The sequence below is a fragment of the Synchiropus splendidus genome, chromosome 6 (genome assembly GCF_027744825.2).
Source record: "Synchiropus splendidus isolate RoL2022-P1 chromosome 6, RoL_Sspl_1.0, whole genome shotgun sequence".
In the NCBI taxonomy this organism is placed as follows: domain Eukaryota; kingdom Metazoa; phylum Chordata; class Actinopteri; order Syngnathiformes; family Callionymidae; genus Synchiropus; species Synchiropus splendidus.
Window position 1 is genome coordinate 313,159 of NC_071339.1, and position 24,590 is coordinate 337,748.

Here is a 24,590-nt window from a genome sequence, read left to right on the forward strand (position 1 = left end):
ACTGACTTGACAGCTGCACATCTGTGACAGTCACCAACTATAGAGAAGTTCTTGGAAAGAAACAGTGATAAAGGAAGTGATGGCGCCCCCTACAGGAAACACTGTTCACCTGTTGGAGCAGTTTTGAAACGGTGAGACTTTGATTTACACTTCACTCATCTTCTTTGGAGTTTAAATCAAATATATTATTTGTATTTTTTGACATTGTAACATTATAGTTTATTGTATTATTTTTATTCAGAATTGTATTCAGTTTTTCCAATGTTCTCAACCGCTTGCATCAAGTGTGTGTTTCCTTTTTTCCCTCAGTAAATGTGATGAACATGGCTTGCAGCTGCTTCTGCTGCTGGTTGGACTTTTCCATGACTGCGCTGATCCCATGGTTTCATGTTGTTTCACGAGGTTTTGCTTTGTTCACGTGTGAGCAGATTCAATCTGGTTATTGATCACAGATGAGATCCAGAGTCCTGAATCAGGTCTATCACTTGATTTGTTCAGGGACAGGTTCAGAGGCCCTGGTCTGAAGTGTTGCTGCGCCTGTGACATGTAAAGGCGTGACTCACCCAGGACGCTGACGAAGGCATTGGCCAGCAGGTAGCCGTGCTGGTTGGATGCATTGCACTGGTAAACTGCGCTGCTGCCCATCTGCACTGAGCGGAAGAGGATGGTGTCGCCCATGATGTGGCGGCTGGGGTTGGGCAGGGAGTCTGGAGTGTTGGAGGAGGACAGCAGAGAAGATCAGAGCAGCAGCGGCGGATGGGCCCTGTCTCCACACCACTGCCACCGTGTGCTTACTCTGGATGGGCTGCCCGTTGATGAGCCACTCGATGGTGGGTTTGGGGTTCCCGTTGGCCCGACACACCAGGCGGCCGTTCTCATCCGGCGCCAGCACCAGGTTTGTGGGCTTGTCCAGCCAGTAGGGGGCGGCTGTGACACACACAGACTGAGTCCTTGGCTCTGGCGCTATGGAAGTGGAGGGTGCAAGCTGACCTTTGACCTGAACGAAGATGGAGTGGCGGATGCTGCCCAGGTGATTGTTTGCCATGCAGATGTACTCGCCGGCGTCCTCCTCAGAGATGCTGAGCAGCTTCAGGGTCTTGTTGAAGTTCTCCAGGCGGACCTTCCTGCTGGGCAGCTCGCCGCCCTTCTTGAACCACTTGATGGTGGGGGTGGGTCTGAGGCACAGGAGAGCTTGTCTTCACACTGGGCAGCAGTGACACCACACACTTCACACAGGCGAATGAATAAGTGGGGTCCGCAGGAAACGGAGAGGCAGCCTACATGCAGGATGGACACAGAGCTCATGAAGTGGCACTCAAATGCCAGGGCTGATGTCCTTCCTGTCACTCGCCAGCTCTGCCGTTTTCTGCCACTCATGACTTATTACAAGTTATTGAAAGGAATTGTTCGATCTCCTCCTCTTCCCCAGAAAGCTGCAGCAGCAGCAGCTCATCTGGACGAGGACCAAAGCCAAGCCAGGGCAAGTCTCCTGAGGGTCCTGGGTCTGGCCCGGGGGCTCCTCTGGAGCGCGGGCAGTCCAGGAGGAGCTCCGCTCTTCAGCACAGCATCTGGTACGAGGAACACTGGAGCTGCTCTTCGGGACGAGCCTTCCAAGTGTTTCAGCGAGGAGGTGAAACTGGCTGTTCGCTGACAGTTCAAGCTGAATCAGTGAGGATCCAGAAGAGATGAGCACAGCCACTCCCTCCTCTACAATACATGAAGTTATATTAGTTAAGTTACTGTGAAGCACATGCTGTCAGTGGAGGTCTGCAGCTACGTTTGAAGCTTTCAACGGCGTCTCTAGCTGAAAAGAAGCTCGGGCCCCGGCGTCTGTGGCTGCAGTCTGAGCAGGCTGTGACCTTTGCCCTACTCTGCAGCTCCGTCGCCACAGCATCGCCCCTCTCCCCCCCACACACAGCAGATCTGCTGACTCACTGTGCTTCAGAGCCAGTGAACTACTCCCCGAACAAACCGCCGTATCTCAGGGACTGCAGCAGATAACGAAAAAACCAAGAACACCGTGAGAATCCTGAGGCGTTCGTCTCGAAGTGAGCCGGATTCCATGTGTCTGCGGATTAACCAGGAAGGCCAGTTGAAAACCAGTGACTCAATTTTCCCGCAGCAGCCTCTCCTCACCAATGCAGTTTCAATGGGGCCGGATCTGTGACTGCCGTGACTCTCACACAAATCCAGAAAGTGCTACACTCATTCACATTTTACCAGAGAAGACAGGTGTGACTACAACACCGGACACTTTCACGTTTCGGCGCCCCATCGTTTTTTCCTCCTCCGCTCCACTCTCACCAGCTGAATTGCTCACGCTAACTTTTCCATTTTGCCAAATCTCTGCCTCTTTGAGTCTCAACAGCGAAAGCTCTGGGAGGAGTAGCGAACTGACAAACAGGGGTTAATAAAGCAAATGGCCGAGGCGACGGACGACATGAAGTGAAGTGGAAAAGAAAGACGGCACTCACAGTCCAGCAGCAATACACTCCAGCAACAGCTGCTCCTCTCGTAGCACCATTTTCGAGCTCTCCGTGCCGGACGGATAGAGGAAGGTTGGAGTGGACTCAGCCACTTTACGGCCTGCGGACACAACAGGAAGCCTTGTTCAGCCGCCGGGACTCTGCTCATGGACTGGTCTCGCTCATCGGGACGGACAGCAAGCGTGGCCTCACTTGGCAGTGGCTGCGCCCTCTGGAGGACAGCGTGAACATCTCGCGGAAGCCTTCGGCTGCTAGCTCACCATGAGACGTATGATGTGGAAGGTGAAGAAGGAACAGTAAGGTACGGTGACCTTGCTGAGAGTCGAAGCTCCTCTCAGTTCACGGAGACAGGAGAACACAGCAAGACCAGTGTCTTTGCAACTGAAACTCATGCTTGTTCAAGAACAGCAGTCGGCCATGATGAAATGAGAAGTGCTTCTGTCCTGAGCCTCGCGAGGACCCAAGGCTCCCGGGTTCAAACGTCCTGGTTCACGTTAGCCATGTGTTTTGGATGCTGATGGCCATGAGAGGTCCTCACAAGTTGTGTGTGTGTGTGTGTGCGTGCGTGTCCACTCACTGGTGAGAACCTTGAGAGTGAAGGGGTTCTTCTGCTGGATGGTGTGTGTGAAGAGGAAGCGGGCGTTGCAGCTGTAGTCGGTCTGCGCGTCCTGCAGCAACACGTTGGAAAAGTACAAGTCTCCGTTCAGTCCCTTGGAGACACGCTTGTCCTGAGAGATGGGGATCATGGCTGCAGCAGGGACCAAGCACACGTGCACGGAAAGTATTAAAAACAACACAGTGACACGGCTTTCAGCAGGGTTCACTCCTCGCTGCTCCGTCCCTGCTCGACTTCTGGTGATCCTCCCTGAGACTAGCATCACTCCACTGGTGCTTCTCCTCCTCATGTCGACCTCATCCATCCTCTTCCTTCACATTCACTTCCTTCACTATGAGGCTGAAGCTCCCTCCACTATGAAGCTCCCTCCACTATGAAGCTCACTATGAAGCTCCCTCCACTGTGAAGCTCCCTCCACTGTGAAGCTCCCTCCACTGTGAAGCTCCCTCCACTGTGAAGCTCCCTCCACTATGAAGCTCCCTCCACTGTGAAGCTCCCTCCACTGTGAAGCTCCCTCCACTATGAAGCTCCCTCCACTGTGAAGCTCCCTCCACTGTGAAGCTCCCTCCACTATGAAGCTCCCTCCACTGTGAAGCTCCCTCCACTGTGAAGCTCCCTCCACTATGAAGCTCCCTCCACTGTGAAGCTCCCTCCACTATGAAGCTCCCTCCACTGTGAAGCTCCCTCCACTGTGAAGCTCCCTCCACTGTGAAGCTCCTCCACTATGAAGCTCCCTCCACCATGAACCTCCCTCCACTATGAAGCTCCCTCCACCATGAAGCTCCCTCCACTATGAAGCTCACTATGAAGCTCCCTCCACTATGAAGCTCACTATGAAGCTCCCTCCACTGTGAAGCTCCCTCCACTATGAAGCTCCCTCCACTATGAAGCTCACTATGAAGCTCCCTCCACTATGAAGCTCACTATGAAGCTCCCTCCACTATGAAGCTCACTATGAAGCTCCCTCCACTATGAAGCTCCCTCCACTATGAAGCTCCCTCCAGTGTGAAGCTCCTCCACTATGAAGCTCCCTCCACTATGAAGCTCCCTCCACTATGAAGCTCCCTCCACTGTGAAGCTCCCTCCACTGTGAAGCTCCCTCCACTATGAAGCTCCCTCCACTATGAAGCTCCCTCCACAGTGAAGCTCCCTCCACTATGAAGCCCCCTCCACTGTGAAGCTCCCTCCACTATGAAGCTCCCTCCACTGTGAAGCTCCCTCCACTATGAAGCTCCCTCCACTGTGAAGCTCCCTCCACTGTGAAGCTCCCTCCACTATGAAGCTCCCTCCACTATGAAGCTCCCTCCACTGTGAAGCTCCCTCCACTATGAAGCTCCCTCCACTATGAAGCTCCCTCCACTATGAAGCTCCCTCCACTGTGAAGCTCCCTCCACTATGAAGCTCCCTCCACAGTGAAGCTCCCTCCACTATGAAGCTCCCTCCACTGTGAAGCTCCCTCCACTATGAAGCTCCCTCCACTGTGAAGCTCCCTCCACTATGAAGCTCCCTCCACTGTGAAGCTCCCTCCACTGTGAAGCTCCCTCCACTGTGAAGCTCCCTCCACTATGAAGCTCCCTCCACAGTGAAGCTCCCTCCACTATGAAGCTCCCTCCACTGTGAAGCTCCCTCCACAGTGAAGCTCCCTCCACTATGAAGCTCCCTCCACTGTGAAGCTCCCTCCACTGTGAAGCTCCCTCCACTGTGAAGCTCCTCCACTATGAAGCTCCCTCCACCATGAACCTCCCTCCACTATGAAGCTCCCTCCACCATGAAGCTCCCTCCACTATGAAGCTCACTATGAAGCTCCCTCCACTATGAAGCTCACTATGAAGCTCCCTCCACTGTGAAGCTCCCTCCACTATGAAGCTCCCTCCACTGTGAAGCTCCCTCCACTGTGAAGCTCCTCCACTATGAAGCTCCCTCCACCATGAACCTCCCTCCACTATGAAGCTCCCTCCACTATGAAGCTCACTATGAAGCTCCCTCCACTATGAAGCTCACTATGAAGCTCCCTCCACTGTGAAGCTCCCTCCACTATGAAGCTCCCTCCACTGTGAAGCTCCCTCCACTATGAAGCTCACTATGAAGCTCCCTCCACTATGAAGCTCACTATGAAGCTCCCTCCACTATGAAGCTCCCTCCACTATGAAGCTCCCTCCAGTGTGAAGCTCCTCCACTATGAAGCTCCCTCCACTATGAAGCTCCCTCCACTATGAAGCTCCCTCCACTATGAAGCTCCCTCCACTGTGAAGCTCCCTCCACTGTGAAGCTCCCTCCACTATGAAGCTCCCTCCACTATGAAGCTCCCTCCACTGTGAAGCTCCCTCCACTATGAAGCTCCCTCCACAGTGAAGCTCCCTCCACTATGAAGCCCCCTCCACTGTGAAGCTCCCTCCACTATGAAGCTCCCTCCACTGTGAAGCTCCCTCCACTATGAAGCTCCCTCCACTGTGAAGCTCCCTCCACTATGAAGCTCCCTCCACTATGAAGCTCCCTCCACTGTGAAGCTCCCTCCACTATGAAGCTCCCTCCACTATGAAGCTCCCTCCACTATGAAGCTCCCTCCACTATGAAGCTCCCTCCACTGTGAAGCTCCCTCCACTATGAAGCTCCCTCCACTATGAAGCTCCCTCCACTATGAAGCTCCCTCCACTGTGAAGCTCCCTCCACTATGAAGCTCCCTCCACTGTGAAGCTCCCTCCACCATGAACCTCCCTCCACTATGAAGCTCCCTCCACTATGAAGCTCACTATGAAGCTCCCTCCACTATGAAGCTCACTATGAAGCTCCCTCCACTGTGAAGCTCCCTCCACTATGAAGCTCCCTCCACTGTGAAGCTCCCTCCACTATGAAGCTCACTATGAAGCTCCCTCCACTATGAAGCTCACTATGAAGCTCCCTCCACTATGAAGCTCCCTCCACTATGAAGCTCCCTCCACTATGAAGCTCCCTCCACTATGAAGCTCCCTCCACTATGAAGCTCCCTCCACTGTGAAGCTCCCTCCACTATGAAGCTCCCTCCACTATGAAGCTCCCTCCACTATGAAGCTCCCTCCACTATGAAGCTCCCTCCACTGTGAAGCTCCCTCCAGTGTGAAGCTCCTCCACTATGAAGCTCCCTCCACTATGAAGCTCCCTCCACTATGAAGCTCCCTCCACTATGAAGCTCCCTCCACTGTGAAGCTCCCTCCACTGTGAAGCTCCCTCCACTATGAAGCTCCCTCCACTGTGAAGCTCCCTCCAGTGTGAAGCTCCTCCACTATGAAGCTCCCTCCACTATGAAGCTCCCTCCACTATGAAGCTCCCTCCACTGTGAAGCTCCCTCCACTGTGAAGCTCCCTCCACTATGAAGCTCCCTCCACTATGAAGCTCCCTCCACTGTGAAGCTCCCTCCACTATGAAGCTCCCTCCACAGTGAAGCTCCCTCCACTATGAAGCCCCCTCCACTGTGAAGCTCCCTCCACTATGAAGCTCCCTCCACTGTGAAGCTCCCTCCACTATGAAGCTCCCTCCACTGTGAAGCTCCCTCCACTATGAAGCTCCCTCCACTATGAAGCTCCCTCCACTGTGAAGCTCCCTCCACTATGAAGCTCCCTCCACTATGAAGCTCCCTCCACTATGAAGCTCCCTCCACTATGAAGCTCCCTCCACTGTGAAGCTCCCTCCACTATGAAGCTCCCTCCACTATGAAGCTCCCTCCACTATGAAGCTCCCTCCACTGTGAAGCTCTCTCCACTATGAAGCTCCCTCCACAGTGAAGCTCCCTCCACTATGAAGCTCCCTCCACTGTGAAGCTCCCTCCACTATGAAGCTCCCTCCACTGTGAAGCTCCCTCCACAGTGAAGCTCCCTCCACTATGAAGCTCCCTCCACTGTGAAGCTCCCTCCACTATGAAGCTCCTCCAGTGTGAAGCTCCTCCAGTGTGGGACAGAAGGAACGACTTGATCAGAGAAGTGGTGCTGCACATCTGTTCATCCTGCTAAGGTGTCATCGTCATCATCATCATCAACACGTGTCAGACGTGTGTGGAGCACCTGCCCAGCCCATCTGTAAATGTTTACGTTCACGGCTCATCACGATGCACAACGCTTCATACAACAGTCACTTCCCCTCTGAGCCCTGAACACCGGCCCTCAGCAGGCGGAGCCTGAAGCTCCTGCGTCTGGAGGTGTGGAGGTGGTTTCTCTTACCGCTGTTCATCCAGAACGTGAAGGGAGGAGGCAGGCCAGGAGGGGGGTTGCAGGCCAGGACCAGCGGGGATCCTTCACTCACCACCACCGGCTCCAGCATCTCCTTGGGCCACAGCGGCGCCTCTGACAGAGGAGGGCAGCAGCGTTACACCAGGATCACACTCCCAACAGCACCACAGTCAAACCTTCAAGCAGCAGCGAAAACAGTGCTGCTCCATTCCACTGAAGTGGACCTGAGCGAGACAAACGCTTGTCCCGCTCCCTGAGTGTGTGTGTGTGTTTGAGCATGTCTATCTGATCAGGGAAAACAGCTCCTTCTGGGGCCCTTTAGCTGGACCCCACAAGGTTGAGGGTCAAAGCTTCAAACTAACTGGGTGAGGTGAGTCATGTGTTTGGGGGAGAGGCTGGGGGTGTGCGTGTGTGACCTTACTGGAGACCCGCAGCAGGATGATGTTGGACAGCGCCACTCCGTGCTCGTTGGTGGCGAAGCACTGGTACTCCCCCTCGTAGTCTTCGGGACGTCCTCCACTTCGAAACTCAATCTCCAGGGTTCCGGAGCGTCTTCGCATGTTGACCCTATGATCTTTTCCAAAGTTGAAAAACTTGCCATTTTTCCTCCAGGTGAACCTGAACCATGGAAGACAGGAGAAAGGAGCAGGACTCAGCCCGGGGACGGACACAGAGGCTGAGCCCTCACACCTGCCACAGTCCTTCAGAGGGAGGCAGACACCGAGCTCCTCATCTCTGCACTGCAGACTTCACTCTTCTACTGATGCTGGAGACCAGCTCCACTCCTGAGTTGCATCATCACACAGAGAGACTGTCGTGTCCGACACATGGAGGAGAGGAACGTGGGTTTATTGTTAGCGCCGAGATGACTCCATTTATGCTGATAACTTTCTTGGTCCATGTCCCCGCTGCCTGCTATTGTTGTGAGCTGTGACGCAGCAGCGCCATCCTTCACAAACACTGTCCTTGTCCCATTGATCCAGGGCTGAACTGAGCTGCAGTCTGGTGCGGAGCCTGGAGGCTGCAGCACAATGCTGCCGTGTGTGTGTGTGTGTGTGTGTGTGTGTGTGTGTGTGTGTGCTCCCATCTGCACGCTCCACTCGGAGGAACTGGGTTGTCCAGAGCCCCACCTCACCTCAGTGGCTGACGTGGAAACAACCACGGCGTGAGTGAGGAGCATGAGCAGCCCAGCGTGTCTCCATGGCAGAGTGGCACACAGGACAGACACCGGCGTGGTGACCTGGGCTCTAATGTGTTCCCATCTTCCTCAGGCCGGTGCCAAGTTGGCGAGCGAGCAGCAGTCATGACCTGATGCAGGATTCTGTGCTGGAGGGAGGCACACCTGACCTGGCTCATGTGGCGGGACTCGCGCGGGCGTGAGGTGATGTGCGTGTGCGTGGGGGGCTTACGTGGGCGGGGGGTTGCCCTTGGCCTCACACTCGATGATGATGTTGTCTCGGGGATCAACAATGTAGTCTTTCACCGACTGCTTGATGATGGTCGGGGGCTGTTTGACTGTGGAAGACACAGACACCACTTTCAGCTCCATAAATCAACATGTGAATGATGAGACGTTCATTCCTGCCACACGAGGTGCACTCGCACCCCATGGCACCAACAAGCCACCAGTGAGGACGTGGAGTCTGAGCCACACAGGGAGCACTGTCCCTGCACGCCCCCCGCCCACACCCCCCCACCCGACATGCTCCATTCCTCCTTTGTGACCTCACGTTTGGGACGAGTCACATGACCTGGCAAAATATCGGCTCAGGGACGAAAGAAAGAGGGGTGACCCCGTCGGGCTCCTCAGGAAACACGTTCTACAGCCACCCACTTGTCAGCGGAGCCACTAGCAAACACGCGGCGCTGAGCTAGAGCAGCAGTGAGGGACACTTACGGTCTGGCAGGATCTTTGCTGTGAGTCCACCAGGAGAGCAGGCAGCAGAAGGGTAAAGGAGCGGTTAGTCCCATCAGACACTCACAAGACAGCATCTAGCGCAGGTTAGTGCCATGGTCTGCGCAGCAGAAGGCTGGCGGTGGCAGACTCACCTGTGAGGGTCACGTGATGAGCCAGGAGGATCCAGGGAAGAAGAAGAGAGAAACATGGTCAGACAGAATCGCGTTCATGATGAGGACCGGGCGCACGCTCAGTGTGTGTGCCTCGTGCCTCCCCCAACCAACCAAGCACCTGGTGGTCGGGAGGCGAGGCTGTGTTGGCGAGTCGCCAAGACTCAACAATCCCAACCAGGTGCCAGATGTTGGAGTCTGGCCTCCATCAGATGGCTCGTCGTCATGACGACGCACCTTGTTTTGCCCTTACAGAACAGGCACCTGTGGCTTCACATGACAGGGCTGCAGCGGTGACATGCTGTTATCCACCAGATCAGGTCCAAACCCTCAAAGAGCCAGCAGAGAATTGGCAGCGACAAAACTTACGGTCTTGTGGCACTTCGATGGGCGCCGCCTCCTGCCACAGCAGGAGCAGCAATGACATCAGAGCCTGAGCAAACATGGCGCCTCTTCTTTGCTCTAGTCCCCTGACTGTTGAAGCGTCTGGAGAAGAGAGCAGAGTCACAAGGTCAGAGGCTCAGGCTGCATCTCAATACGCCGCCAAATATTCCTCCCATGAGAAAGCAGTTAGTTTCGTGAAGGAGCGTTTCCTCCTGTCAGCAGCGTCACACACCCCATCAATAGCAGCTTCCATGCCGCCAGATGACGGCGGTAAACTGACTAGCTAAACCAAAATACGGTTGTGAAAGGTTGGAGACTCTGCCCAGCCGCTGCATGTCTGACTCTGGAGCTCCTGCTGGGCCCGGTGCTCGGTCCGTGAGAGACAGAGCGAGGCGCTGGGTGTGTAGGAGAGACTCTCACCTGCTCCTCTGACGTGTCCCAGCTGGAGGCTGTGTCACCACTCAGCAGACCTGCAGACAAGCACATGGCACTCAGTCCGTGCAGCAGAGGTTCAGGCGTGACATTAAAAGTAAACATTGTGTGTGGCGGCGTGGTGTTCGGGGCAGCACACGTCGTGACCTCGAGGGACAAACGCAAACAAGTCTGCTGCAGATGACAACGGCGAGCATCTTCAGCACCTCTGTCCTGGTGACACCAGCAGAGCAGGACGCACCAGAGCCTGGTCCAGGCTGCAGCCACACGTCTGCTCCGGCTCATGGACCACCACTCTTCTCTCAGGAGGACTTTTCCTCCTGAGCAGCCTCAGCAGAGAGGCCCACCAAAGCAGCTGTCTCTCAAACGTTAGCTTACGTGGCAGAGAGCTCGGTGCAACAAGGAGATCCTGCTGCTGCTCACTTCAATCGCCTCTTGAAAGCAGCTGTCAGGGGCCACGTCCTCAAGTGACTGTGGTCCTTCACTGCATCATAGCAGGTCTCCCTGCCACAGGAGTTAATGCTCTGCGGGTCAGAGATGACGCCTCACGGCCGCCGCCGCTGATGAGTGTGATGAAGTGATGAAGTGGGTTAAGTGCTTTGCCTGAGGCCAAGTCAGCAGGAGAAGCAGCGCTGGAGCACTGGCCTACTTGAGCAGAGGGAGCAAGACTGGAGAAGACAAGTGCAGGAGCACCTGCATCACCGCAGTTGAGTCCAGTCCAGTCCGGTCCGGTCTGGTCTGGTCGGGTCGGGTCGGATCAAGTCGAGTCCAATCCAGTCCAGTCCAGTTGAGTCCAGTCGGGTCGGGTCAGGTCGGGTCAGGTCAGGTCAGGTCGGGTCAGGTCGGGTCGAGTCGAGTCCAATCCAATCCAATCCAGTCCAGTCCAGTCCAGTCCAGTCCAGTTGAGCCCAGTTGGGTCGGGTCAGGTCGGGTCGAGTTGAGTCCAATCCAGTCCAGTCCAGTCCAGTCCAGTTGAGTCCAGTTGGGTCGGGTCAGGTCGAGTCGAGTCCAATCCAATCCAGTCCAGTCCAGTTGAGCCCAGTTGGGTCGGGTCAGGTCGGGTCGAGTTGGTTTTCATGAGACTGGAGTGACTCAGTGGTGAGTACAAGTCCTTCCACTAAACTTAGGACAGAAACGTATGAGGAGCCGTGTCACTTCTTCAGTCTTCTCTAACCAAGTCTGGATCCAAAGGGCCCATCTGGGGCCACACTCGTGCTCCTAGTGGCGGGGCGCAGCGCTGCACCAGGAGGCCACAAACGGGCCACAGGTATGAGTTTGGTGCAGGATTTCAGAAGGAAAACAAACTGGCGGTGAAGCTGACAGCCGTTTGTAACACCAGACGCCGTGAGACAAGGCTGTGAATCACAAACGCAAATCCAAGCATTAGAGACCAAGAGGCGAGCAGCAGCTCCACGTCAGGATGAAGGTGCATCAGCAGCCATGGAGTCGTGAGTCGGGGGGGGGGGGGGGACCAGTCACCGTCAGCTCAGTGAACATTGGTGTGTCCAGGCTCAGCGTCCAGTCGAGGAGACGCTGGGATGAGAAGGACGGACGTGACAAGGGGAGATAGTCTGCTGCATGAAGATCCATCCAAGCCAGCAGACACCAGATGGAGAGCTGCTTCACATCACAAGTCAACAGCGATACTTGCCCCCTCGTAGTGTGGGAATCATGATATTTTACTTATGATCATATTTATCAAGTATCTGCTATTGAATAAATGCTTTGTCTAATGAAAGATTGAATCCAACAGACGCAGTGATAATGGGTAAGGTAACCTCAGTTTGATCCAGTATGAGAGGTGTGTATGATAAGGATAGTGGGGAGAGATGCGTGTATGGAAGAGTGAGTTATGAAAGGCAGGAACCATTTGGTACCAGGACAAAGGAGGAACCCGGGAGACATCTAACCCAGAACCGGTCCAAACAGCTTGAGCTGAGTCTGAGTTTGTGGGAACAAACATCTACCTTCCCCCAAGTGAAGGAATGTGGAAGATAAGGAACCTCTGGCACAGCGATGGGTCAGGAGGATGAATTATGGACCCAGGCAGAGCCAGGCAGAGATGCGACCAGCCAGTCCACCAGCAGAAGCCAGCCAATCAGAGGAGGGGACTGGATTATCTGTTTACAGCTTTCCACCCAAAAAAGGCCAGGAAATGGGCAACAACAAGAGGATTCATCAACGTCGCTCCAAACCAAGGGGTGTCGAAACCAGATCAGGAATGTGGCGCCATGGCAACGGGGACCCCAAGAGCCCAGGACCAATCGGTGGAGACTACACCCCAAGATGAAGTGAAGTGTGTCATAAAAGGGTCAGGGCCAGAGATAGTCTTTGTCACTCTACACCACTGGAGCTAAGGCTAAGTCAGGCGTAGTTGTGGACCCAGAGCTCTGTTAGGGTAATTAGACTCCTCTGTCAGGGAATAAATTCTTTTGGATTTTAAGTTGTGGGTTTTTGGTAGTCATTCTCACGAGTAAACGAACACGCGGAAGATACATTAAAGGTGTAGATTCCTACAGTAGCCACATCAGAGTTCACGTCATCAGCTCAGTAAAGAGACGAGCGTTTGCTGCTGAGGATCAGGTCAGCCAATCCCAAGACTTTGGAGGAGACCACCACAGAACCAAAGGAGCCGTCTGGCCCAAAGCCACAACTCTGTCTGCTCATCACATCATCTGCAACCGTCTCCAGTGAATCAAAGCACCGGCGCCATCTTGAAACCCCGGATAACAGCCCTGTCATAGGACCGGACGGATGTGGGGTGCAGGGAGAACACGTGCGTGGAGCTCACGCTCGGAAGGAGCTGCAGCTCCACCACACTGCTGACCTACTTTCAGTCACAGAGACAGGAAGCAGGAGGAAGGATGCAGAGCAGCAACGGAGAAGTGGCTCTCACAAGCCCAGGCTGCTGATGCTGAGGGAGGGCTGCATCAGTGGGAGGTCCCAGCGTGACACGCGTGAGGGCTGGGGAGGGGTGATATCGACAGAAAAGAGGTTAACACCATGAATGTTGTCACTTCAGCGACAATGGTCAGGATGAACCCACGTTCCTCTCCTCCATGTGTCGGACGCTACAGTCTCTCTGTTGGATGATGGAACTCAGGAGTGGAGTTGGTCTCCAGCATCAATAGAAGAGTGAAGTCTGCAGTGCAGAGATGAGCAACTCAATGTTTCAGGTCTCTGGTAGAAGCCGCTGGTGTCTGACAGGCTGCTCTGCCAGCTTTATTTAGGGCTTCAATGGAGCCGTCTGTCTGTCTGTCTGTCTGCTGTGTCTCATGTCTCTGAACAGTTGAACTATGGAGCAGTCTGGACACAGTTCCTAGATGCTGCTGGAGAAACCATCAGGTGAAGAAATGACCATGGAGTCAGAGTCTATTCTCCAGGTCATGATCCAAACTGTCAGTCCTTTGTCTTGTGTGGTGAAAAACCTTGTCACAGTTCTCTCTCCTAAAATGCTTGTTCTCCATGGCCTTATTGAAGATGTCACTCAGACTTTGAGGCTTTAGAATTTGTTGATGGTCCCTAACTGATGGCGGCTCCTAGCATTAGCGCTGCCTGTGAGAGTGTGTCCTCCATCAGTGAAGCCTCATGGGGACGTGGAAGAGGACGCCACAGCTGCCGCCAATACGTCCAATATCCAAGTGTTTTGACAACATGACCCGCGTGTTTATCGTGTTTATGGTGAGATTCAGAATTGTCGTGGTTTTGGCAGGATAACGTGCACGCTCAGTTAGCGCCCGTCCCTAGTGAGGCCCATCAGAGGAGGCTATGAATAAGTCCTATCTGTCACCTGCTGCAGCCAAACACACCAGGCTCCACTGGTGACATCCAATGGATCGACCAAGTCAAACTGTAAGTGGCAACAGCAGAGAGAGTGGCAACTGCAATTGTCAATAACCAGGTGACATGTTCCACATCCTCTGTGCCACGGTCCAACATGAGGAGGCAGAGCCCATCCAGACGCCTCAGCAGCCCGTCCAGGAGGTGGCGATGTTGCCATGGCAACAATCAGGCGGACCTCTGGAGCTCTGTCCCTGTTGTGTTCAAATCACTGCAGCCACACACCACCATCATTTCCTCTCCCCGAACAACAAGGCTCTCAGCCAGGAGAAGCACCTCCGGGTCATCATGGTCGTCATGGCGCCCCCTGCAGGCCGGGGGAGGAATGAGCACAACTCATGTGACTCTCTGCTCAAAGTCCAACAGAGACTTGCAAATGATGGCTCCTGCATTTGAGATGCAAAGTGCTGCTCACTGAAACCAAAACACACACGTCTGTATCTCTGTCCTTGTGGGGACCGCTCCTGGCCATCACCCTTGCCCAGGCCCCTCCCCCTAAACCTCACCATCCAAAAAATATGGCAGAAGATCAGTGTCCTGTAAAGGAGAACGTTAACACACACTCTCTCTCACACACACAGACACACACTCTCTCACACACACTCTCTCTCTCTCACACACACAGACACACACTCTCTCTCACACACTCTCTCTCTCACACACACACACACACACTCTCTCTCTCTCACACACACACACACACTCTCTCTCTCACACACAGACACACACACTCTCTCACACACACACTCTCACTCACACACACACAGTGAGTCTACAGGCAGGACAAGACTTTGCAGAGAGAGATTTCCCCCAGGCACCAACAACAGATTCTGGACGATGACTGCTGAATCTGTCCTGGACAAATGAGCCTGAGATGCAGGAAGTGACTCCCTGCCTTCCAGAGGACGATCTAATTAGTGTTGAGGAGCAACAGCAGTAGTGAATATGAACAGCAGCCACCAGAGGCGGAGCAAAGAGGAGGCTGAACAGGCGGAGCAGCAAGGTTGGAGAAGGGTGTTGTCCACCGAGGTCTCAGGTCGCGTGTCCTCCAGGCTCATGAGGCTCATCACATGACCAGCTGCGCTACAAAGGCCACAACAAGCCCAAGGTCAGGACTCCAGAACGGTGCAGAGCCACGAAAAACCAGGGACCATCGACAGTCCAGCTACTGCATCAAGCACATGCTTTCTAACCCCAACCTAGGGACGGGCGACAACTGTCCCGCCAAACACCCTCTCCACAGTGACACCTCTGCATCTCAGGATCAAGTGGATAAACCCGCGGCTCACTGGCTGCATCGGGGAGAAACATTGAGTTTCTCATCTCTGCACTGCAGAGTTCACTCTTCTATTGAGACCTCAACAAGCCATTTATCTGGATAACGTTCTTGGTCCATATCACCCAGCCTAGTCCAAAACTAAATAGGTGGATTTGCATGTCCTCCTGCAGGAGCAGGTCAAATTGCGTGTGAACCCAAAATTGCAAATGTTCCAGGGAAGCAGACGTGCTCCCACCTCGGGCCTCTCAGATTTCACTCCAGCTGCAACAAAGGCTGCAGCTTCCTGCTGCTTGGTTTACACTCGGGGAGACAAGCACCCACCTCCTGCTCTGTAACCTGATGCTAAAGGTTGGACGCCGCAGGGGCTACTGTCCGCATGAGAGCCAGGGTGCCATCAGGGCCCAGCACGGACGTGAAGACAGCAAGAGTGAAGAGCTGCTGTCTCTTGAGTCAGTCCTCATCTATGATCTACAGCGGAGTTCCTGACACCCGCTGGTGACCTTCTGAGGGACCGAGCAGCCGAGCAGCAGCAGTCCTCAGAGGGTTGTTGGGAGTGGAGGGTGGCTGGGCAGCTCTCCACATCTGAGCTCACATGCGGTGAAATAAGCCAGATCAATCGATCGTCCGGGACGCGAGCCCATGATGAGAGCAAAGATTCTCCGAGCCAGAAGGCTGTGAAAGTGCTGGATGGCCCTGGAGCAGGAGCTGAGTCGGGCGCAGGCCAGCTGTGTTTCTGTCTCTTTGTTGGAGGAACCACATGAGGAGGCAGCATTGGCCGCTCTGCTGCTGAGAACAGCTTCCTTGAAGCTCCGTTCAGAACAGATGCAACATGTGGGATTCCTGATCGCCAGTGAACCCTGCTTCAGCGCGATTCATCGCGATGACGAATATGGTCTCTGGGCAGCCCTGGCTGTGTGAGCAGTCATGTTGACAGTCACAGTTCACTGGCCTCAGGTTCAGGCCCTGTTGTTCACCCTGGCAGCAGCACCAGACTCAGAGGCTTCATGAGCTCAGGTCACAAACATACTGGATCTCCATCTCTGGCAACAGTGTCCGGCACCACGGATCCCGTCCAGACTGGAGAAGCATCACCTTCACGGAGGGGCCGTGCAGCGCCACATCCACCACACCTGTGTCCCCTGGGTCACGTGTGTCAGGATGACAGGGAAGCACCTCGTGGCCAGGTGTGCTGCGGTTTTCAACATCAGTTCAGAGTCTGTGTCAGGACCGACACTCTCCTTCTCACTCAGTGGCCTGAGAACCATCTCAGTCCTGTGTCAGGAGGCGCTGTGAGGACCACCTGAGCCCATGGACGTGTGTGTCCTGTTGGACACGATCCTGAGAACGAAGGCTGCGTTGAAAGTGGATGAGAAGATCCTCCTGAGCCACAGGTGGATCAACCAAAACGTGTGACTGTCCACAAACTGAAGTGTTTACGTTCTCACCTCAGTCAACTGAAGATGCTTCCGTTTCATTAGCACACACTTCAGTTGTGTATGACTTAAAAAAATCCCAAGTATTTGGCAATAACAGCTAACAAGAGCGGCTTCCCACACGACCCACGGTGGAGTCAGGCAGGAGGTGGAGTCAGGCAGGAGGTGGAGTCAGGCAGGTGAGGGAGTCAGGCAGGAGGTGGAGTCAGGCAGGTGAGGGAGTCAGGCAGGAGGTGGAGTCAGGCAGGAGGTGGAGTCAGGCAGGTGAGGGAGTCAGGCAGGTGAGGGAGTCAGGCAGGAGGTGGAGTCAGGCAGGTGAGGGAGTCAGGCAGGAGGTGGAGTCAGGCAGGAGGTGGAGTCAGGCAGGAGGTGGAGTCAGGCAGGAGGTGGAGTCAGGCAGGTGAGGGAGTCAGGCAGGAGGTGGAGTCAGGCAGGTGAGGGAGTCAGGCAGGAGGTGGAGTCAGGCAGGTGAGGGAGTCAGGCAGGTGAGGGAGTCAGGCAGGTGAGGGAGTCAGGCAGGAGGTGGAGTCAGGCAGGTGAGGGAGTCAGGCAGGTGAGGGAGTCAGGCAGGAGGTGGAGTCAGGCAGGTGAGGGAGTCAGGCAGGAGGTGGAGTCAGGCAGGTGAGGGAGTCAGGCAGGTGAGGGAGTCAGGCAGGTGAGGGAGTCAGGCAGGAGGTGGAGTCAGGCAGGTGAGGGAGTCAGGCAGGTGAGGGAGTCAGGCAGGTGAGGGAGTCAGGCAGGAGGTGGAGTCAGGCAGGTGAGGGAGTCAGGCAGGTGAGGGAGTCAGGCAGGAGGTGGAGTCAGGCAGGTGAGGGAGTCAGACAGGTGAGGGTCCGCAGCGACACGGACCACAGTCACAATGAGTATTATCTATGATTGTTTTGGCCAGACTGAGACTCAGACTCTTCTCCCCGGGTCACAAAGGGCTTCTCTGTGATCCGACGGTGACGTCAGCACAGTTGACCAGCTTTCCTCGACACCGCCGTGAGCCAAAACACAGGTGCATCAGCGTCGCTGCTGTCGCCTCGGTGACAACAGACGGTGACGTCACCGGAGGAGGCGATCCCTCCGGCAGCATCTCGACGCGGTTCTCACATCCACACGCACACCAAGCGCGCGAGGCTTCGTGACGCCTACCTGTCCGGGGTCTGGCGACCGCGCGCTCCTGCCTCCATCGGTCCTTGAGCATCCAGAAGGGCACGGAGACGCCAAAGCGACAAACAAGGAGCCTCGGCCTCAGCGTGTTGCTCCCTCCCGCGCCTGCTCCTCTGTCCGTCTGAGCTCGGTGCTGACACACATTCTCTGCCTCCGTCTGGCGCCGCCCCCCTCCCTCGCGCCGCCTCCCTCATGCATTATTGATGAGGCTCACACGCGCACGCGTCCACCGACGCTCGAGCGAGCAGACCCAGTGAAACGTCCGCTCACGTGACTACACGGTTGGAGAGTCACGGAACCGCGCTTGGATCGGAACGGCCTGTCAACACAGTGGCGGATACATGAAATGCGCCCCAAACACAAACGGTTGAAATATATCTTATGAAGAGATGTTCAGTCCAAAGGAAAGTGAAAAGGCGTAAGAGAATACTCAGCAACAGCTGAAGGAGACAGGCGGCTAGCATCCAGGCTAACGCTAACTCAGCCCTCAAAACAAGGGGGACGCGGCATGCTGAGTGAGAGAAGAGTGAGAGAAGTGGCCCAGCCAGATCCCAACCCAGGTCCAGCCACACCACCCGGGCCCCCACCCGCCGCTCACCTGGGGCCTCTCACAGCCATCTCCGCTCCTCCTGCAGCAGCCTGCTTCGCAGCTCGGCTTCAGAGCGCAGCGCTGGGACTGCGAGGTGACTCTCCCTCAGTTCCACATGAAACTGCAGTGGAAGTCAGAGAAATGTAGGTCAGCAGTGTTTGCTGCGAGCCAGTGAGGCGCAGGGCTGATCGCGCTCCAATACGGCGAGTGCTTCAGGTACTGAGGGGCTGCACCCTCCAACTGAGGCGTCGCCTCACAAGGACAGAGTGTTGACAGGAACTGATCCACACACACACACACACAGGCAGGTTCGGTTTGCTATCCTTGTGGGAACCTCTCGCCGCCATCTCCCTTCCCCCAGCCTCTCACCCTCTCACCCTCCAAAACACCAGGACGCTGAACCAAACTGGAACCCAGTCAGAAGGAGGAACCCAAAATGTCCTCACAAGAAGGAGGCCTGTCAAGGTACTCACAAGTACGGCAAACCATTCACACACACACACACACCCACACACACTCTCTCTCTCTCTCCCACACGCACACAGAGAAGGATGGGGGCCGATTGTTTTCAGTTGCTCGCGGGCATGTTTGGGATGGAAGAGAGTGTGTTGACCTGCTGACCTCCAGCTCTGTCTTAACCCCCGAGCATCCAATCACCCCTTCAGCTGTGACATGCAAATAACCCACGCATGTCATTAAACCACACGCCGGGGCAACAAAGGGATTTACTAAGCGCTGCCTTCACACTTTCTTAAGACGTCCTGCGCCCCCCCCCCCCCACACACACACACACACACAGGAGCAGCCGTGCGCTCCCTGCTGTCCCGAGCAGGACACGCAGCGCTGACCTACATTCACTCCTCAGCCCCAATATTTCTGCATGATCTCAGAATTCACTGGGCAAGTTTCACACACACACGCTGGGACCCCAGGGGGAACATGGAGCCGGAGGCAGCAGAGGAGAGCCAGCTCTGGCTCGGTCCCATCACGTGCGTGAAGAAACACTAACAAGTTCTCAGCCTCACCACACTGGCATCACTGACTGTCAGTACGTCAGTGCACACGCTCCGTTTATCCAGTGGGGGGCAGGTGGAGCTTGACTCGGATCTGACGGGGTGATCTGCACCTGCTGGAAGACGTGAAGAACATTGAACAGACTGAGGTCCGCACGCGCCGAGGAGGTCCACTAACGTGAGAGGAGTCAGGGTCCAGGTCCTGGGGCTATGTTTACCTGTGAGGTTAGCCTAGTGCGGCTAACGCCGGCTAGCATTTATCAGCCAGATCACGTTCTGTCACGTGTTCTGAACTGTGTTGTATCAATGAAGCAGCGTCATCCGTCTTCTTCCATTCCTGATGTCAAACAACAGAAAAGCATTTCTTCTTTGAGCCAGTCAAGCTGGCTGCTTCAAACGTCCCGTCAGAACCAAAGACATGAAGCATGGTGACTCTTCAGAGGCCGACGATGAGAGTGGTGTGGAAACTCGGTCGGATAAACGCAGGGAAGTGAGCAGCTGGGAGAGACGTGTGGAGAGGCTGAGAGTCCTGGCACATGACATTCAAGGTCGCTGAGGCTTCACAAGTGTCTCCCATGCTGCACACACACACACACACACTCGCCGCCCTCAACTAGATGAGAAGACCACGAATAACTGCACGAGAACATTTGACCCCAGCATGACTGGAGTTGAGTCTGCGCCTCAGGAGGAGGTGGCCAGTGACTCACACCTGACTCACTTCATCACGGACCTGAGGTTTATCACAACCTGCACCTCCTCTGTCCTTGTGGGGACCTCTGATAGCCATCACCCTTTCCCCAGCCTCTCACCTGAAACCTAACCAGGACTGTGACCAGGCCGGATCTTAATACAGGGCGTCCCACAGGGTGAACCAAAGTGGAACCCAGTTAGTTTGAAGTGGAATCCCTAAATTGAGACGGAGGCCGTGTCCCACCCCTCCCCCTGACACCAGCACTCGGTCGACCAAGACCTCGCCGCTATGTTGCGCTGAGGTGTGAGGATGCTAACGTTAGCCTGGATGCTAGCCCACTGTTGTTTGTTCCGGAGAAATCCAAACCTACTGTTGAACATCCATGTTGTATTGTTCATGTTGTGGGACACTCAGCCCAGTGTCGGGGGAGAGATGGGACACAGTCTCAGACTTGTGGGGTCCAGCAAAAGGTCAGCACAGAAGCGGGCGGGACAGGTTCACCCCCCACACACTGGGGTGGAGAAACAATGGCAGGCGGTGGCAGCTGGTCAGCACGCGCCGCTCACGACTCCTGGAGTCAGGCGCCTGTCTGTGAGGCGACAGAGAGGGCGCTGCACTGGCCATCTGTGGGTCTGATGCCAAGCAGACCGCGTCATCACTCTGCTAACGGTTAGCCTGCTGCTAAGCCTCCCGCGGAGCAGCGCTGCGGGCTGAAGGTGCCGCGCCTGGATCAATGCAGACGCTGGAGTAATGCGAGCGTAGGTGGTTGGATGACCCACATGTGTCAGCGCGGTGTGTCGCGGCTCCAGGCTGTGGTTATTTTGGGCTGCCACACATGTTCACTGAACCGACTCTGGGATTTGACTGCAGATGAATGAGTCCAGAAGAGCAGAGGTGAGCCAGACTCAGTGTCGCGGGGCAGGCCTCGGTCCCGCAGGACTCGCATGCTGACGCTCCAGAACCGTCAGCAGCCGTGTGACATGCTGATACGGTCCCGACTGGGAAGCGGGTCCAAGTCGCTCTGCTGACTGGCTCAGGTCAACTGGAAACGCAGGAGATTGATGCGCAAAATAAAATAACAATCCAATTCCCTGCCAGTGGCATTTGGTGAAGAGCACACTGGTAATGCAGGCCCTCCCCTCGCCCTCCCCCAGCCCAGTTCAGCCGTCAGCTCTGCTCTGTGTGTGAGAGTGTGATGGGTCGTGAGGACCGAGTGGCCGGCCCCCACAAGGTTCAGCCTCCGTTTCAGGAGGGGAACTGTTGGGGACGGTTGGGTTGGGTCCAATGGAAAGTGATGGAATCTGTTGTCACGACGCGACTCGACGCTCCCCGAAAGGTGGGACGTGCAGGCCCGAGCCTCTGCTGGGGGAAGGACCGTCGGCCACAGAAGAACTTCAGCATCTGTCACTCTCACAGCTGCTGCGGCTCCTCATGGGGGGGCGAGCACGACCACAGATGAAGATGATCAGATGGTGCAGGGATCCACAGCCTCAGGTGTTTCCTTCATCAGCAGCGGCAGATGTTCCCTGACGGTGCCAGTCAGTCATGTCAATGACACCTGTTCACAGCCTCCGCCTGGTGAGCACCAGCGTCTCAGAGTCAGGGGCGGGCGGCTGAGGCAGAGGCCAGAACACGGCTCGGTGCCACGCGTGGAGGAGACCCGCTGACCTTTGGCACGGAGTCCTCGACCTCTGAGAACAATAGGTGGCGTGTGCCACCCTGCTCTGCTCCTCCCCTCCATCCTCAGTCCAGACGTTTCTATTGTCGCTTTGGCCTTCAGTGAGGAGTAGGTCCCGACTCCAGAGGAAACTCTTCCCTGAGCCTCACTGCAACACGACCAGAGGAACCTCAGTTAGCACTGTTGATCATCCTCCGGTCTCAAGTCACGTCACGGGCCTTAATCCTCAGACGTCGCTGATGTGAGTGGGGTTCTCCACCCCCTCCCTCTCTCTCCTCCTCTCTCCTCCTCCCTCTCTCTCCCTCCTCCTCCTCCTCTCTCCTCCTCCTCCCTCTCTCCCCTCCTCTCTCCTTCTCCCCCTCCTCCCTCCTCCACTGGTGCTTCCCAGGGAGACGTCCATCAATAGCCTCATCCTCTGCTGTCCTGTGTCCCTTCTGTCCAGGGCTGCTCTCTTTCTTAACCCACTTTGGGAGCAGACAATGGAGACAATGCAGAGGCAGCCCGGGGCGCAGGGCGGGGACAGCAGGACACTCACACGTGCTAAAACGCCTGCTGTGACTGGACCACTCCTCCACGATGTGCTGCAGACCATCTGCCACGGCGACAGCCAGGATCCTGCCTGTGTGAGGCTCATGACGGATGACGCGGTCACTCTCTTCTGCTGACGTCACACCACCTAGTCATCCGTCAATCACTCGGTTTGAGACCCGCACCGCACCTGCTGGCCCCGCCCACTCCGCATCAACGTCCTTCACACCTGCAAAGTGACGCTGCGGACCAGGTGTCCACCGGACCAATCACGGCGGGGTGGGCGTGGCTTATATCTCCTGCTTCAGCGCAGACAGACGAATATGACGTGTCAGTCGCTGCTCTTCTACAGACCGGCAACCTCGGGTCCTCACGGATGTCACGTGAGATGATCGAGCGCTGATGTTCGGAGGAGGATCAGCCGAACCAGGTGTTCTGGCAGACATTCGAAGGCGAGTCAATGTTCCGCTAGTTGCACGCCGCCGTCGCCAGAATGTCAGGGGCCACATTTTGTCCGCAGATCAACTGGACCGGGTCTTCAAAACGGACGAAAACACCGGGAAGCTCAATCAGCAGCCTCTGTCGCCACCTAGCGACTGAGCGGGAGAAGTACAAGGCGCGCGCTTCCTCCACCGTCCTCAGACGAGTCTCTGAAAGCGCGTGACGTGAGCGGGACAGCGCGACCTCCTCCGCCCGCTCGCGATTCACGCGATACCAGGTCAGGACGAGGCCACTTTCTGTGTTGGTGTTTACGTGACTTTGAGACGAAGAACAGTCACGAGGGAGTCCGTTTTTCCCGCGCCCAACCAGCAACTGAACGCCACACGTCTTTCCACCCACCTTTGGTTCAGTTCACTTGTAGTGTGTTGTGAGGAGGACGCTTCTCCAGGAGCCTTGGTTGGAAGCTGCAGACTGGAGCACAGGAGATGTCCAGAACATCTGCAGAGCTGCTGCATCTGGAGCCTGGCAGCGCTAAGGTCCAGCACCTTCTGCGTGGTACTGGGCCCACAACGCGCAGCTGAGCACCGACACCAGCCTGGAAGGACCATCGCTCGCTGACACGCAAGCACCCTTGGTGCTCGTCTGCTCGCCTCCAGATCAGCAAGAGGTCCCATCCGATCTCCTTCTTCTCTATGTCGTCTCTTGTCTGTCAGCTCACAGAGAGGAGACTCGCAGCCAAGGTCTTGTTGAAGGAGCCGCCTTTGACTTGTAGGAGTGCCATCATCCTGACAGAGACACACACACTCCTGCTGTGTCGTCGTGGAAACGGTGCAGCCATTGGTCCACTCCCTCAGTGGACTCTGGCGACGTGGCGCCCAGAGCGCTGACCTCGTCAGTCCGGAGGAGACAGGTGTGTTGTAGATCACGCGCTGATCGCTGATCTGCTCCAGACAACGTCAGACGTCTGTCCTGGGCGGCCGCTCCCCAGAGTCTCTGATGGAAGTCCTCCAGACCCCCTGGTTCAATGGAAGCTGTCGACGCGTGCTGGAACCGTTTCTCTGCTCAAAAGTTTCCTGCAGGGCGAAGGTGGCGACGGAAGCGGAAGCAGCGCTGCCTGAGGACTCGGCTGGGCTGGTGAACCAACACCTGGCCCATCAGCAGTGTTCGCTTCAACTTTCCGCTTGTAAACACGACATCCATCACCGAGGACGACTCGACCCACTTCCTGTCTGACTGAAGACAAAGTCACGTCCTCCAAGTGCAACGGGCCTCGGCCAGAACCGTGTCACACACGCCCCGCTAGCGCCCCCCTCAGGCCCACACCAGCAACACCTGCCGGCCGCTTTCACCCAACCGATCCATTCTGGAACACCGTCTCCGACTTGGTGAACTTCGCCGTCCCGTGGAGAGCCACGGCAGGGACTGGTGCCACCCGCCTGCCCCAGGATGAACCACAGACCAGGACCTTCACCTCCATCCCAGCATGATCCCAGCTGCCTGAGCCATGACTGACCCTAGACAGCTGTTCGGTCCGAGCCCCCTCACGCATCTGGAGTGAGCTCAGATCTGCTCTCAGCAGAACCGCGCAGCGTCCCGTGCACAACACGGGTGACTCAGTCTTTCCTGGAGATCATCGCTCTCGCTCCTTTGGTTTGCCTCTGTTTTGCCACTTTTGCCTTGCAGCAGTTCAGTTTGGATGAACATCACTGGGACGATCGGTTCACTCAGAAGATCCGGTCCCCCGTGAGAGCGTGTC

General features: G+C 55.8%; 1 protein-coding gene across 16 annotated transcripts in view; it reads right to left on the reverse strand.

Annotated features, from left to right (window-relative positions):
- The window catches only part of nfasca (neurofascin homolog (chicken) a), a 38,103-nt gene that overhangs the window by 12,888 nt on the left and 625 nt on the right, over positions 1–24,590 (reverse strand). For 5 of the 16 annotated variants that reach the window (XR_008414925.1, XM_053869373.1, XM_053869372.1 and 2 more), the window contains exons 1-12: positions 17,874–18,442; positions 10,173–10,222; positions 9,738–9,854; positions 9,199–9,216; positions 8,711–8,816; positions 7,723–7,919; positions 7,293–7,415; positions 3,064–3,234; positions 2,475–2,586; positions 991–1,175; positions 796–927; positions 564–707 (exon numbers count right to left, since the gene is read on the reverse strand). Coding sequence is in view for 15 of the 16 variants with exons in the window: in XM_053869373.1 (XP_053725348.1) it covers positions 564–707; positions 796–927; positions 991–1,175; positions 2,475–2,586; positions 3,064–3,234; positions 7,293–7,415; positions 7,723–7,919; positions 8,711–8,816; positions 9,199–9,216; positions 9,738–9,813 (1,264 nt within the window). In the remaining variant the exon portion in view is untranslated. Of the gene's footprint in view, positions 1–563; positions 708–795; positions 928–990; positions 1,176–2,474; positions 2,587–3,063; positions 3,235–7,292; positions 7,416–7,722; positions 7,920–8,710; positions 8,817–9,198; positions 9,217–9,737; positions 9,855–10,172; positions 10,223–17,873; positions 18,443–18,489; positions 18,602–24,590 lie in introns of those variants that run through there. The other 11 variants (XM_053869374.1, XM_053869375.1, XM_053869368.1 and 8 more) reach the window with 8 other exon arrangements.